This window comes from Fusarium phalaenopsidis, assembly GCF_050370095.1.
Source record: "Fusarium phalaenopsidis strain FUZ10S chromosome Unknown contig_32324, whole genome shotgun sequence".
Taxonomy (NCBI): domain Eukaryota; kingdom Fungi; phylum Ascomycota; class Sordariomycetes; order Hypocreales; family Nectriaceae; genus Fusarium; species Fusarium phalaenopsidis.
In genome coordinates, this window is record NW_028145395.1 from 111,369 (window position 1) to 126,306 (window position 14,938).

At 51.3% G+C, this 14,938-nt stretch overlaps 2 protein-coding genes across 2 annotated transcripts; both read right to left on the minus strand.

Moving 5' to 3' along the window:
* Positions 1 to 158: 158 nt before the first annotated feature.
* On the minus strand, positions 159 to 1,286 carry LRP88_12685 (uncharacterized protein; the record flags this gene model as incomplete). Its single annotated transcript, XM_083249077.1, has 1 exon — positions 159 to 1,286. One exon carries the CDS (start codon positions 1,284 to 1,286, stop codon positions 159 to 161), a length of 1,128 nt encoding a protein of 375 aa, XP_083095177.1.
* Positions 1,287 to 4,071: 2,785 nt separating this feature from the next.
* Positions 4,072 to 4,661, minus strand: LRP88_12686 (uncharacterized protein; the record flags this gene model as incomplete). Its single annotated transcript, XM_083249078.1, has 2 exons — positions 4,072 to 4,077; positions 4,281 to 4,661. 2 exons carry the CDS (start codon positions 4,659 to 4,661, stop codon positions 4,072 to 4,074), a joined length of 387 nt encoding a protein of 128 aa, XP_083095178.1.
* Between the last annotated feature and the right edge of the window lie 10,277 nt (positions 4,662 to 14,938).

Below are 14,938 nucleotides of genomic sequence, written 5' to 3' on the forward strand. Positions count from 1 at the left end.
TCGTCAGCCCAGGCCTTAATGCCCTGCACCCACGATCTAGCAATCCCAGGCTTCATACCCTTGTCGACGTAATACGTGACATCCTGGTCCTAGTACACGTGTCTCAGATCAAGACAGTCATATTTCGTGATACTTCTCGCCCTGCGAAAGCCATCTTTCTAGTTTTCGTCATCGACCTGGTCACAGTTCCATTCGGTGTAAATGTCTATAGACTTGTCAATTGGTGTTAGAATGACCAGGTCGGTCAAGTGAAATGCAGAAGGCGAAGCGTGCGGAAAGCTTGACGCCGGCGGAGTGCACCCTTCTGCATTTGGCTGACCGTAGGGCGAGGGCAAGATATTCACGATCTTGATTGGGCGATCGCTCTCAGAACCGGGCGCCTTCCGTTTCAGTCTCCGCTCTGAGTCCTCCGTCTCCTTCTCGTAGATCATGTCGAGGATGTAGGCTGGCACATCCTTGTGGGTCTCCAGCATGTTGCCTTCTTCGGCGTACTGCACCATCTTGGTCAAAATGTTTGTGTTTAGCACAATATGTCTCCTCTGCTCGCCGATGAAACAGTAGTTGCCTGGACATGAGTCCTTTTTACATCGCATGAGATTGTACACGTCATTCCAGACGCGAGGCCGACCCTCTGCCTCTTGCGTCTCCAGCAGCTGATCCCGTTCAGCCAGCTGTCGGGATGTTGCACTGCCTCGGTTACCCTGTAGCCCCGTCGCGGAGCCTTGCTGGGTCTCTTCCTTACAAATGAAGGACATGTCAATCCTCAGCTTTTTGCCCATCTGAAACAGATGGCTCCAATCGCTCAGTTGGCCTTCCACCAGTCGCCAGTCAATATTAAACTCGTCGAATCGCTTCGTGAGATCCCGTTCGCTGCGGTCGGTGACGGACACGATGACATTCGTTTCCTCTGACAGGTAGCATTTACCTTGCGGGGTTTTCTTTCTTAAAAGCCCCTCTACCTTGGACTCGAGAGTCCTGTCCCAATATGCGCCGGGCGCCAGGACAAGATCTCGTTCCGTATCATTTGTGAGCTTGGTGAGCCTTCCCTTACGCAGCTGCAGCTTCCACTCGATTGAGTAGTGAATACAGGTAGGAGGCGACTCGTCGTAGGCGACTTCGGAATCCCAATCGGCTAACTGAAGCAGTGACAATCCGGGTCTGGGGTAGCTCCTGGACGGGGTTAGGCGGGCGGGGCTTGCAGTCGGGCTGCCATCGCTCGACAGATGAGGGGTGCTAAAGTCGAGATCTTGATCCCACTGTGTCAAGTCCAATAGCTGGCTATCCATGGTGGCAACTTTGAGGCATCCAGAACGCCGAGTGGTGGATGGGAACGATGGAACGGGATGAGATGGCAGCACTTGAGGATACGTGTCACCACATTGTGTTTATGGGTAGCTATAACATTCTACGAATTACATGGGTACTTGGCCTTTGAAGGGCTTGTCAAAGGAAGTCAAAGAAAGGCTAAACAAAGGGCAGCCCCACTGTCTCGCCATCGCCGCCTTCATTATGATGGGCGGTATCGATAAGCTATCGATAAAGGAAACACACTATTCCTTATTAGGATGGTTAGCTGGCTGAATCAGGACAAGGTTCCATTGCCCACAAAGTTCTCGTCCCTGAAGTGGGTGGTCTATCTTCATTCCAACACCCGCTTTTAGTCTTGTCTGAAAACATTCAAAATCATGCAGAACATTTCTTACCGTGACTCCTTCCATTTACCCCCTCTTGTATCCTTTGAATCGAGGTTTTCTGGCTTTTCATCTGACCATCATGCGACTGCTTGCTGCGGCTTCTGCAGCTCAGCCCACTGATGATGGCTTGCGTCACGTGAAAAGCGTGTGTTGGTAAGACTGAGCCTCGTCAACCCCGCACGAGGGTTAGGCCACCTTTGTCGTCAAAAACACCTGGAAGCGACTGCGATAGCCGGACCTGATGGCGGAAGCGCTCGGCGTCGCATCCAGCGTCATCGCTGTGGTTGATTTGTCCGCCAAGGTGTTCTCCCTTTGTCTTCAGTATTCCCGAGGGGTGAAGAACGCCAAAGGCGACATCGAACGGCTTCACAAAGAAGTCGCAGACTTCAAGACTACCGGAGAGCAAGTTCAGAAACTTCTCAAAGAGCCTTGTGGGCAGCAGCTCGAAGCGTCCCAACAGTTGGATTCCGCGATCAACTATGGCCATGCGACACTGGAAAAACTCGCGCAGGACCTCGAACCTTCGACGGGTCGTAAGGCGATGAGCCGCTTCGGGATACGCGCGCTCAAGTGGCCTTTCGAAAGCAAAGATATTGAGGGAACCATACAAAGCCTTGCACGTTGTAGAGAAAATGTTGTGTTGGCACTGAGTGTTGATCAGACGTGAGTGACATAGTCTGCGAGGCGATGCTTGAGCTGATGTTAATTCTATGTAGCGCAATCCTCCAGAAAGTCGACTATAATATCGCTCTCGACCGTTTGCCTATCGCCGAAGGAGCATCATTCGACTCCCATGCCGAAGAACACAACCCAACCTGCTTGCCGGACACTCGGGTTGATCTGCTGGAAGATGTATCTCGATGGATTGCTGACCCCAATTCAAAGACAATATACTGGCTGAACGGCATGGCGGGAACTGGAAAGTCGACCATCTCACGCACTGTCGCTCGGTCTCGGTCCAAGCAAGGTGATCTCGGTGCCAGTTTCTTCTTCAAGAGGGGAGAGACTGACCGAGAGAATCTGGCTAAGTTCGTGCCTACCCTGGCCCGCCAGCTGGCCTGGAGCATTCCGGGAGTGGCATCTGTTATCAAGAAAGCAATCGGTGCTGATCCGGCGATTGTTGGGAAAGCCGTACGAGAGCAATTCGACAAGCTCATTCGAGACCCATTGTCGGAAGCAGTGGAGACGTCAGCAAGCCCACCTTCGCTTGTTATTGTAATTGATGCATTGGACGAGTGTGAGCAAGACGCCGACATCAGGTTACTGATCAACGTCTTATCAAGCATGAAACTCCTTCGGCCTCGTCTGCGAGTGTTTTTGACCAGCAGACCGGAACTCCCCATTCGTCTGGGGTTTAGCGAAGCCCACGGCACCTACCAAGACTTGGTTCTACACAAGATACCGCGACACATCGTGGAGCACGACATATTTGCTTTTCTGGCTGATGAATTTCGAAAAATTCGGGAGAGCTTCAATTCGACCGTGGGGGAAGAGCGGAAGCTACCATCCGACTGGCCAGGGCAACAAACGTTGCAAGACCTCACGCAGATGGCTGTACCTCTCTTCATTTTTGCGGCGACCGTTTGCCGGTTCATCGACAACCGCAAGCGCGGCAACCCTCAGAAACAGCTGCGCGAAGTGCTGGATCAAAGTAGCAGAAGTCATAGGTCTCAGCTTGACCTAACCTATGGACCAGTCTTGCGCTCCCAAATCACCGACGTCTCTGAAGACGATAGAAAGCAGATCATCAAAGACTTCAGAGCAATTGTTGGTAGTATCATCACCCTTGCTCGTCCTCTGTCCGTGACATCCCTATCACGACTGCTTGACGTCTCCCCTGATGTCGTGGATGACAGACTGGACGCACTCCATTCGGTCTTAAACATCCCGCCGACACGCACAATGCCCGTGCGGTTACTGCATCTGTCGTTTCGAGACTACCTTGTCGGTGCCGCACAAAAGAGGACAAGCGAGTTTTGGGTGGATGAGAAACTTGCTCACCGAAACCTGGCAAAACACTGTTTGCGTGTTATGCGTGGCGCTTTACGTGAGAACATTTGCGGACTGTCTTTCCCAGGTATGCGTCGATCTGCGGTGGACGATGTGCAACTCGAGAAATGCATACCCCCACAACTTCAATATGCTTATCTTTACTGGGTACATCATCAGACCAAGGTCGATTTTGAGCCGAAAGTCAGCCGCGAGGTCTATGAGTTCTTGACTACGCACTTTCTTCATTGGTTGGAGTTGCTGAGCTTGATGAACCGAGCCAGAGAAGGTCTCGACTCACTCAGGTCGTTAGTTGATTGGCTAGGGGTAAGTCTCTTTTATAGGTTAAAGTCTAACCTATGCTGACTCTTGTTAGAACCGAGAAGATTTAAGCCTATCGAATTTTTTAGCTGATGCAGTTCGGTTCTTCCAGTCAAATTTCTCATTGATCGATGAAGCACCGTTGCAGATATATTCTTCTGCCCTCGTTTTCTCCCCAAGGAGGAGCCTCATCAGAGAGTCATTTGAGCATGTTGTTCCTGGATGGCTGACTACTTGGCCGCAGGTTAAGGATGACTGGGATGCATGCTTGTTGACGTTGGAGGGCCATAGCGACTCGGTCTTGTCGGTGGTGTTCTCGCACGACTCGACGATGGTGGCATCGGCCTCCGACGGCTCGACAGTACGGATCTGGAACGCAAAGACGGGGAAGTGCGAACAAGTGCTCGAGGGCCATAGCGACTCAGTCTCGTCGGTAGTGTTCTCGCACGACTCGACGATGGTGGCATCGGCCTCCCGCGACTCGACAGTACGGATCTGGAATGCAAAGACGGGGAAGTGCGAACAAGTGCTCGAGGGCCATAGCTTCTGGGTCTTGTCGGTGGTGTTCTCGCACGACTCGACGATGGTGGCATCGGCCTCCCGCGACGAGACAGTACGGATCTGGAACGCGGAGACCGGAGGATGCATAAAGGTCATTTCGGTGGGCTTTTACACGAAAGCTCTTTCATTCACATCTGACGATAGCGGCCTTGTCACAGATGCTGGTGTCTTCTCTTTTACCGGCGACGTGGTATCTTCCTCAATGCCTGTCATGCCATCGCAGTCTTTTATAGCCTCAGAACTTGGCTTGCGAGACAACACCTGGGTGACGATGGCAGGAACAGACTTGCTTTGGCTACCCGCCGACAGCCGTGTCAATAAAGCAGCTGTCTCAGCAAACTCAGTTGCTATAGGCTGTCAATCAGGGAGGGTTGTTCTCTTGGGGTTTTCTGTTGTGGAGCTGGCCAAAATGCAATGATAGTGAATTTGCCCCTGTCGACATAATGGTATCGGGCATGATAGACTACTTCAGAAAAATATAATATGTCGAGTGCCTCTTTGTGACGGCCTGTTCCTATGTTTGTTAGACTGCAAATTATCGATTAAAGAGTTTCATGGTTAGCATCAAAGAACTGGGGCACCATGTTGGGTCAGAAGCCAGGGCTTATTCTGGTCGCGTTGTGCTGGATTGAAGGAGAATGGTATGTAGTTGTCAGCATTTTCCTACGGCCATAAGCGGCGGTGGATGATGACAGCACGTGACAGCGACAGGGGTGTTGAGGAGGTGGGGCAGATTATCACAGTTCCTGCAACGCATGTTGCACTGTGAACAGCCACATCAGCCACGACAGGGTCCGTGCTCAAAGACTTTACGAAGAAAGATGGGCGGCCTCTGGAGGTGAGCTCCTCAAGAGGACTTATTTTCTCGCCTTTTGACCTTATTTGCCCCTGCCGAAAGCCCTTACAAGCTAGGCAGCTTGAATTTACCTTGCGATTGATGTGATTACGCTGTAAATCAGGGCTTTGAAGGTCACGCTCGTCGCCCGCACTGCAACGATGCCGCGACTGGCTTTCCTCCCCCCTGAAACCCTCTGTGGTAGGCGCTATCTGCTAGAGGCATAACCACCGGGGCGAGGTACGGAGCGAAGGTTTTGTTGGAGAAGTGGCATGCAAGATGGTGTTGCACAGGCAGCCACCTCAAGGGAAGATGTCTTACGATGATACATGAATTGTCTGAACAGGATCAGCAGACCTAGTATCTTGGCTTCGCCTCTTTAGATATAGAGACGAGGAGGGAGAACGAAGAACAAGGAGACAACACATCTACAGATCAGTCACACACATGATCATCCTAAATCAATCATTCTCACTCCTCTCCCATCTTCTGACTATCTGTCCCCATCATTATACGAACATGCGTGTGACAGGTTTATGCCAGTTGAAGGGATAATTCTTTGCCCGATGGGTTGTGGCATGCAGCCTCGGAGGTACGAATGGGAAAGCGTGGCGCGACTAGCACAAACAAACAGGTTATTATTGTTGATACCTCGCTATTGAATGAACATGGGCGGTTTAGGTAAAGTCCCGCTGAGCCGAGAGCCAATCAACTCCGACCAAGTGGTTTACCGTTTACCCCGCTCTACGTCGCACGCATCGACTCCTCCTCGCATCCTCTGCCAACTCGTCTGTCGACTCGTCTGTCGACTCCTCTCTCGCATCCTCTGCCAACTCGTCTGTCGACTCGTCTGTCGACTCATCTCTCGCATCATCCACCAACTCGTCTATTCACTCACCTCTTGCATCCTCTGTCATTTTTTTCTTTCATTTTTGCTTTGCCTGACGAGCTGAGTAGCCTCTCACAACCTCCAAGGCTTGATTCTATCGATTTAATCACCATCATGCAGTCTGAGCCAACCCTTTCGTTTCCCGATGATGGTATCAGCCATCTTTTCGGACTGCAAGAGGAGATTGATGTTCACCGAAAGCGTTTGGATGCGGCGCTCTACTTTACTCAGCTGCGAAACACCATCGATCAAGACAGGGTGAAGCTAAAAAGTTTCTCAGCGAAGGCCTTCCATCGCAGCACGAAGAAGAAAACCTTCACCAGCTCCGTAGAAAACGCGGCAGCAGGAAAAACAGAAAGCCTGGTATTAATGCCCATTCTTCAGGCCGCGGGCCCTAATGTCAAAGTTCCGCCACTCGATCTTTTCATTCTTGCATGCTTCAGCCTGACCAGCTCCCATTATACCCAACTGAACGCAAATGGCCTAGTTCAGATCTTTCCTCGACTATTCTTGACTACCTTTGACTCGGTTCAGTTCTCCAGTGACATGAGGACCATTTTCCTTGACCTCATCAAGAAGACGTGTCATGGAAGCGATCGAGGCATGCAAATACTACGTAGGTCTTGTCTGATTAGAGCCCCTTGTTTGATGAGGGACCTCAACTCTGACCCCTTTTCATAGAGGCTGCCGGATTATTACCAGAGTCTCAGACTGTTGCATCCGATGAATTGATGCCAGCGTTAGAACTTCGCCCTAACGGGATCCCCGCAAGTATCTCCGGGTCTGACTCTTTCAGTAAATTCAAAATGGGCATACCAAGGAGCTTCATTGATACTGACATCGCATTAGCGTCATATTTTGAATATCGGGGAATAGACATCGAAACCGTCGATGTGGTGCTGGCACAGGTCTGCAGTAGCATCCGAACGAGCCGTCAGTGGCTCTGGGAAAGAAGCCAGGACAGCCCTGGCAACTCACTTCAGATTACAAGCTGTATTACGGCGCATATTCCAGATGATAGGAATAAGGATATGTGGTTCGTTGTCAGGGTCGGGTGGGATCAAGGTTGGAAGATCATAAACGAGCATAGTTTCAACTTCTGCTTGGCGCATCCAATGTAAATTTGATTAACCTGCATCACAAGCATTATAGTCGTATCGTTGCCCCGTCATCACTAGTGGAAGGCCACCTTGACGTCATTCACGAAGACCGTCATATCTTTCGATACTGACCTTCCGCCAGAGCCAGTGTCCTGTCCAGCCCAGCTTGCCTTCGACTGCTGCGGCGGGAAGACCATGATAGTTCTACCCTTCGCTACCACTTTTTCTTGATCCCCTACAGTAAAAGTGTGAGAGCCGCGTATTTCAACTTCGATTCCCTTCAGGGCATCGTCCGGATCCTGGGACATATCGTACAGTAGTCGGTTGGTTTGTGTTGGGTGTGCAGTGTGTCTGAAGCGTTCTGCAAACTGTTAGGCCTCATAGATGAGTATCTTGGAGCTCATATACGTACGCGAATTGCTTGGTGGGCCCAGTGTCAAAGACTCGCAGTCTGTTACCACATGTTGTGATCTGCCTTAGGATTGCCGTTGAAGCAAGAATAAGAACAATTGCGTTGCTGCCTGACACCGTCAATTTCGATATTGGGCACGCACGTGATCACCCGAGCCCCGCCAAGTTCCTCAAATTGCCCCTGTGCTTCGGCGTAGTGACTGGCGGCTCGTGCGGTGACTCGTGCAGCGACTCGTGCGGTGACTCGTGCAGCGACTCGTGCAGCGACTCGTGCAGCAACTCGTGCAGCGACTCGTGCAGTGACTCGTGTAATAACTCGTGCGGTGACTCGTATAGTGACTCGTGCAGCGACTCGTGCAGCAATTTGTGAAGCGACTTCCGTGACGACTCGTGCAACAATTCGCGTGATAATTCGTGTAACGATTCTTGCAAGGATCCGTGTATCAATTCGCTGGGCAGGGAGCTGAGCTGAGTAGCCCGTCCAGTTCGGTAAAGTGCAGCAGATCGAAAGATACTCGATTGATACGGGCCGCTGGAACAGTTTGTGCCCTGGAAGATTCAAGCGTGAGTCTATACCGCCGCACAACTAGTTATTTCGGCCGAGAGAATATGATGCTCTCTCCACATTATGACTTGATTTTAATCCAAGCGATTGAACCATAATTGTCCGTGATCCAAGGAACGTCTCTTAACAGCTGGGTGAGCTAGCCACACCAAGGCTGGGGGCATACCTAGCCAGGGCGGGCGATCAGAACCATGTCTTGCATGACGAGAACGCCTCAAGTTCGGATTGGGGGCCGCATAGAGAGAACCAACAAGATCGCCATGTTGCCGGCATTGTCACAAATGGGCAGGGGCTCAGACGGAAACATTGAAGCAAAACTAGAACAGAACAGGACAGAAGGCTGCATATGGTGGCCTGCGACTCGATACTCTTGTTCAAATTGATCGCTAGACCAGAGCAGAACAGGAGAGAGGTATGATATTGTGGCCTGTGAGCCGATGTCCTAGTGTATCCGATTGATCAATTGCCTTCAGCCCATGTCTCCGTCTTACTACTTCACGGCTGTCGCGACTTCACTGCTGCAGCTACAGGGTTGCGGTGACGGTCATGTTGGCGGAGTGGCGCGGCCCAGTCACTTCCAACAGTTGCTGCAGACCAACGCGAGGCGAACATGGCCGCGGCCAACCTGCATGAAACTAGACCGAGATCTTCTCACATTCGACAAAGGGGAGACAACAAGAACAGGTCCCTGACGTGTTCATAGCGTCCTGGTGGTCGATGAAGTACCTTCGGCATGTCTGTGATGGAAACCCTGCTGCCAGCATCCGAGCTACACTAGGGTGAGACAAGAGGCTGCAGATTGTGGCCTATGAATTGATGCACCCGTGTTGTTGATTGATCAATTGCCTTCAGCTAATCCCTCCATCATGCTGCTTTGAGGGTTGCCGCAAGTTCACTGCTGCAACTGCAGGGTTGCTGTGATGTTCATGTTGGCGGAGTGGCCCGGCCCACCAGAGTTGCTCAGCTCTCGGTGGTTGCTAAGATACTCTCGTCGAGTATAAGATGCGAGAGTCCACCCCATCCAAGATGAAAGGTAAGCTCTGATTTCAAACAGGCCAAACTCAAACAACCTTCTTACACTGTCTTGGTTGCAGGTAAAGCCAGTAAGTGGTCAATCTACCTTTCTTTCTTCACCACTCCACATCTTGCAACCTGTCTCTCAGAAAAGACGGGAGACTAGTCTTCATCCCTAGGATGACTGATCAGTTTCTCAACAGAAAGCATCTACACAGTCCTAGGATCAATACTTACCGCGGCATGTTAGGCTGCTTCGGTGAACTTGAGCCCAAGCATACCCTGTACTGTTGTCAAAGTTCAATTCTGCGTCCTCGATCTGTCATGGCATCGTCACCGCCTAAGTCTCATAACGAGCGACGGGACAACGATAAAGGAGACGACCGCACTGCCACGCCGCCAGCAACCTCAGATCCTCCACCAGCTGAGCTCATCGAGATCGACACAGACACAATCATGGAGGGTAGTAAGGAAGAACTACTGCCTAAGACTTCGGGTAAGTGAAATCAACAGGTTAACTCTTCATCGCACTAAATTGCATTCAAGAAAGTTCCTCCTCGTCAGGCAAAGCTTGATAATTGCCAATTTGGGTCCTTTGATTGTTGCTGTTGAGAATCCTGGGTAGTAGAGCTTGATCGTTTGTGATTTAATCATTTAAGTGGTCACGTGGGGAGTGGTCTCCTGCGCGTGCATGTGGGGATTCACACTGTACTTAGATGTGGTTAGGTAATGTGTGTCACTACTTGCCACCGGCATTTTACTTTTTCCGAGAGTGCGCCGCTCATGTTTTAACGTCGCCCAACGCCCATGTTTTAACGTCGCCCAACGCCCATGTTGCATGATCATCGGTACCAGGCCGCATGCCTTAGCAGAGTTCAAACCTCGAGGCTAGGCATCGCCAAATAATCCTATTTATCCTACCTACTGCTTTCGACGTATAAATACCATCTTTATAGCCACTTCCGTTCTGACCATTCCCCCATCAACATGTCAGGAATTATCACCCACGAGGGGTTTACACAATTCGAACTATCATCGGAAGTCCAAAAAGAACTCGACGCCGCCGACACGCTTCTTCTGGAAAGCGACCCAACTACATCTAATCGTTTGGAAAAAATCGAGCATGAAGCTGAGCTGTACGCGGGACCCTGGGGATCGCAACAGATGGAAGCCGCGAAGAAGGTTGTGAGCGAACTAGTAAGCTTGCTGAGCTACCAAATCGGCTCGATGACCAGCTAACTAAGGAGATATCTACAATTGAAAAGTGGCCTGGGAGCCGGAACCCGAAGAAGGTAGGGTACAGAGGCAAGGATGTGGTGCTCCAGAAAGATATATTGGTCACGGCAGCGGAAAAGAGGAACCTTCTTATTCCTCGACCATATGGAGCCCTGGAAAATGTGAAAGCTGTTGTGTGGGATAAGCATGCGAAGACACGGCAAGTCGTTGAATGGGAATCGTCGTATGCGTACATGCTTGAGGCGGGAATCAGTATCATCCCATTAGGCAAGCCGATTAGAATGTTTTTACTATCTTTGCATCGCAAAGAGAGTGAAATGGGCGAAGGGGGCAAGGCCACTGAAGATGATACGCAGGCTGGAGAAGAGTCCTGATAAGACTGTGGGTTCGGTCGTGTCTTGTTTCTATTGATTATTTAGATCTAGGAACGGTAGGTCTTGGTCCATGAATAGATCGCCCGTATTAATCTCAAACAACGTTCCAAATGTTGCTGAAAGAGCAGGGTCATCTATAAAAAACGCAGGCTGCCGGTTATACCCGCCTTGGCTGCTCGACGTAGTAGGCTCTTGACCAGCTGCCACGTCCGTATCATTACCTAGCGACAGTTGAATACCGTTGGTGACAGGGTCTTGAAACCGCATGATATCTGAAGATGGCTGCATTGCTGGTGTGTCTGACAGTCTTCTTCCCCCCGCATGTACACACTGCTCTGGCGCCTGCCGATCCGCGGCGGAGAGAAGATCACCCTGGCCCCTAGATTCTAAACTCTCATCGTGTGTAGGTGGATTTTCACCTTTTCGCCGCGAAACATCGTTGAAAAAGTGTTCACCAGTCTCGATATTGCCAGCCCATGTCCTGGGCTCGTGTGTTGAAGGATGTAACAAGCGTAAGTCCTCGAAGTTTCCGTGATCGAGTCGCAGGATATTAGGCGAGAGTTGGTTACCAGTAGCAGGATTGTCGACATGCCCTCTCGTATACGATGTGCGAAAACCGGTCTCCGACTCAGGGAGAGAACCCCGCTGTTCTGATATCCCAGTGGTCGAGCTGAATTGATGAGGCTGCGTGTTTGGTGGTCCACCAAGAATATTTCTTATCGCCATGTTGCTTGAAGACCGTCGGGATGAAGGTCGGTCAGGCATCTTGTCCTGTTGTTGGAGAGGACGCAGGCTCCCTGTGGCTTGATGGGATAGACTTTGGTTCAAAGACTCTGTGTTCTCAGAACAAGGCCCCAGACCAGGAGTCCATGGCGAGAAATTCATAGGCACCGTGAATTCAGTCGCCGTGGTCACCTGAGGCATGGTGCTTTCCTGATCTTGTGGTTGCTGTGGCCTCTCTGAGTGGTAGTGTGGGAGCTCGGGGCCGTTTAGCTCTGGACCTGTAGGCGGAGGTAGCGAAGCGCGGCAGATGGTGTCGGATGGAACCTCTGGAAGGTCCGTTGACTCAGCCGTCTCTGGTCCTTGAGGCGTCATCTCGTTGTTCTCCGACCCGGCAGTGGAGTTAGGTCGTCGAGCTGAAATGGACTCTGGCCTTGATCTCGGTTCAGGAGACCGCCTGGGCGTCGTCCTCGAACCCTCCGATCCCACATTCGGGGGTTGGGTGGTGATCTTAGCTGGAGCATGCTGGATGCAATTGCAACACCCAGGCTGAGTCACGCGTAGGTGAAGGTCCCTTAGTCTTGACAACGGCATCATCATCGCTTCGGCTGCTTTAGCCTCAAGCTCCATAGATCTGTCCTCGAAGGTTGGAGCATCTAGAGCCAATTCCGAAAACTCCAATTCAAGCTTGTCGAGTTCCTCTTCGAGGTGAGGATCTTCGGGCCCAAAGTTAGTGAGATCAGTGAAGGCACACATTTGGGGAAAGGTGACTTCGGTCTGAATCCAGCTCAAGATGGCGGGGATGTGGACTGTTGGCACGTCATCTGGTATAGTCTCTAGTTGGCAGTATTTGAGTCGATCGACAGCGGAGTTGACAAAGTCATTTAGTCGCTCGTTTTGAATGAAACGAGTGTCTGCAATGACCGCGTTGGCCGCTACGCGGCTGTCAGGTTTATCAGATCATATAAGAAGGGGGACTCCTACCTCTCAAAGCCGAAATCACCCCCCAGGCGTGCCCTCCGACATAGCTGTGTAGTTTGTTGACGATTCGACAAAGAACTTCGCACCTTTTCTCTTGCCTTTTCAGCTCCTTTTCTCCGAGATCACCAGACGATGAGAAAGCAGGGTTCAATCGTCGTTCTTTCAAACGTATGCCTTCCCACAGTAAGGTGTTCGTCCACTCAACTCTTTTCCACTCGTCGCTGTTATTATCCGAAGCGGTTTTGCCGATTTTATTCAGTTGACTGAGAACCTGACACAAGCCTATCCAATCATCATCCCGGTGCTGGATCAACTGTGCGAAAGGTTGGTACTTCAAGCGGGCATTGAGCTCGGGACGTTTCTTGAGTAACCCTATTCCATGTTTAACTTCTGATACAAACCGCTCTAGACATTCAGCATCCCTGGTATCGACCAAAAGTTTCCGAAGCTGTTTTTTTTCGAGGTCATTGGCGATCTTGACTGTCTTTGCTCGTTTCTTCAATTTGCGTAAGGAAACGAGCTCATCTGTGTCTCTCGTTCTCTTTTTGTTGCGGGCTTGTGATTGCTCCTCGGTGGAAGGCTGCTCGGTGGAAGGCTGCTCGGTGGAAGGCTGCTCGGCGGAAGGCTGCTCGGTGGAAGGCTGCTCGGTGGGACGCTCTTCGTTGCACTGCTGCCCGGTTACGTAGCCCTTGACCCAACTAGCAGTAGAGAGCCTGCCGAGATCTTGCTCAATACTTTGCAGACTCGGTACATCTTGCTCAATACTTTGCAGACTCGGTACACTCGGTTCTGAGCTTTGCAGACTCGGTATACTCGGTTCTGAGCTTTGCAGACTCGGTATACTCGGTTCTGGGGTTTGCGGACTGGGTACACTTGGCTCTGAGCTTAAGAGAGAGATCGCATCGTCATCTCTCTCGGCGCAAGCCTGGTGAGGGAGCGAACTTAAAGACTGCTCTAGTTGGCGACGACTGTTTCGGATTTGCCTTAGTTATTGTATGCTGCAACGGATAATGAAAACTTACCGAATGTTCAACCACCTTCCTTTGCCGAATCGCGTCTCGTGGAGATCGTCGAGAAAGTCATCCAGCTCCTTTTTCTTCGGGCCAGATTCGCAGCACCGCAGCCATCTCGTGTGACTCAACCAGTGGTCTTCTCCATACGGTGTCAGGTTGAGTTGAACCCACACGAAATGACTGCCGAACCGCAATCTGACAAAGGAAGCGCTGCCTAGAGGCAGAGATGACGTGAACTTCTCACTGGGGGCTGAAATTCGGATGAGGCCCGTCATGTTGGCATGTGTGGTGAAGTGTGAAAATCGAAGACAAATTCCTCAACCTTGGTCAACTTCGCCAGAGAGGCAGGGGACCCCGGGCGCAAGAGTTCAAAATCTTGCGCCCGGGGGTCCCCTGTCTCGCAGGCCCCGCTCGCGTCACGGTACTGGCAATTTAGCCTCGACTCTCTGACGGGACCCCGGGCGCAAGATTTTGAACTCTTGCGCCCGGGGTCCCCTGCCTCTCTGGCGAAGCTCAAGTCGCGGTTACTTGGGTCAATAATCCGGAAGACGTATATATCGATAAGCTGCACTTCTCTGCAGGTCATGCTGCCGCTGCCTTGTTTGCCTTGCATTCTGAGTCGTTCTTGCGAACCCTGTCCTCACAAGGCGAGGCCCAGATTCGCATCGAAGTGAATCAAGTCCCTAGCGCTTTCATCCTTCATACTAACTGCCGGGCCAGTTGGCGCACGACCACAACTTGAGAGTCCGGTTGCTATCCCTCCCTGTTTGGATAAGTGGTTTGGAGGCTGAATATGAAGACACCACCGAGAATGAGCAATTATTGGCAGCTGAGGATTGTTGTTTCAATACACCGCTGTCTACACAATTAGAAGCAGTGCATGAGGCGGAATGGCGGTGTGATCTGACGCTCCTCAGGTACATGTTTGGAAGCAGGGATGAGAATCTTTCCCAGCCTCGTTTGAGGACATTATAACCACCATTGTCTACTGTAGAGAATCCAGTGCTCCCCCTGATTTCTTCTTCCTCAACCAATGCGATCATGAGCAAGTCTCGAAAGCGTCGTGGAATGGGCGTCGTCAACACCTCAGTCAGGAGAGATCGGTTCCGCGTGACTGGCATCTTCGATCGCGCGTTCTAGGAGGCACTCGGAGCCCAGCGCTCCGTCTTGTTTCTACGCGCCCCGCCCAAACTGTGCCCTCTCTTTCGGTGCCTCGCCGGCTGCATCTTTACATT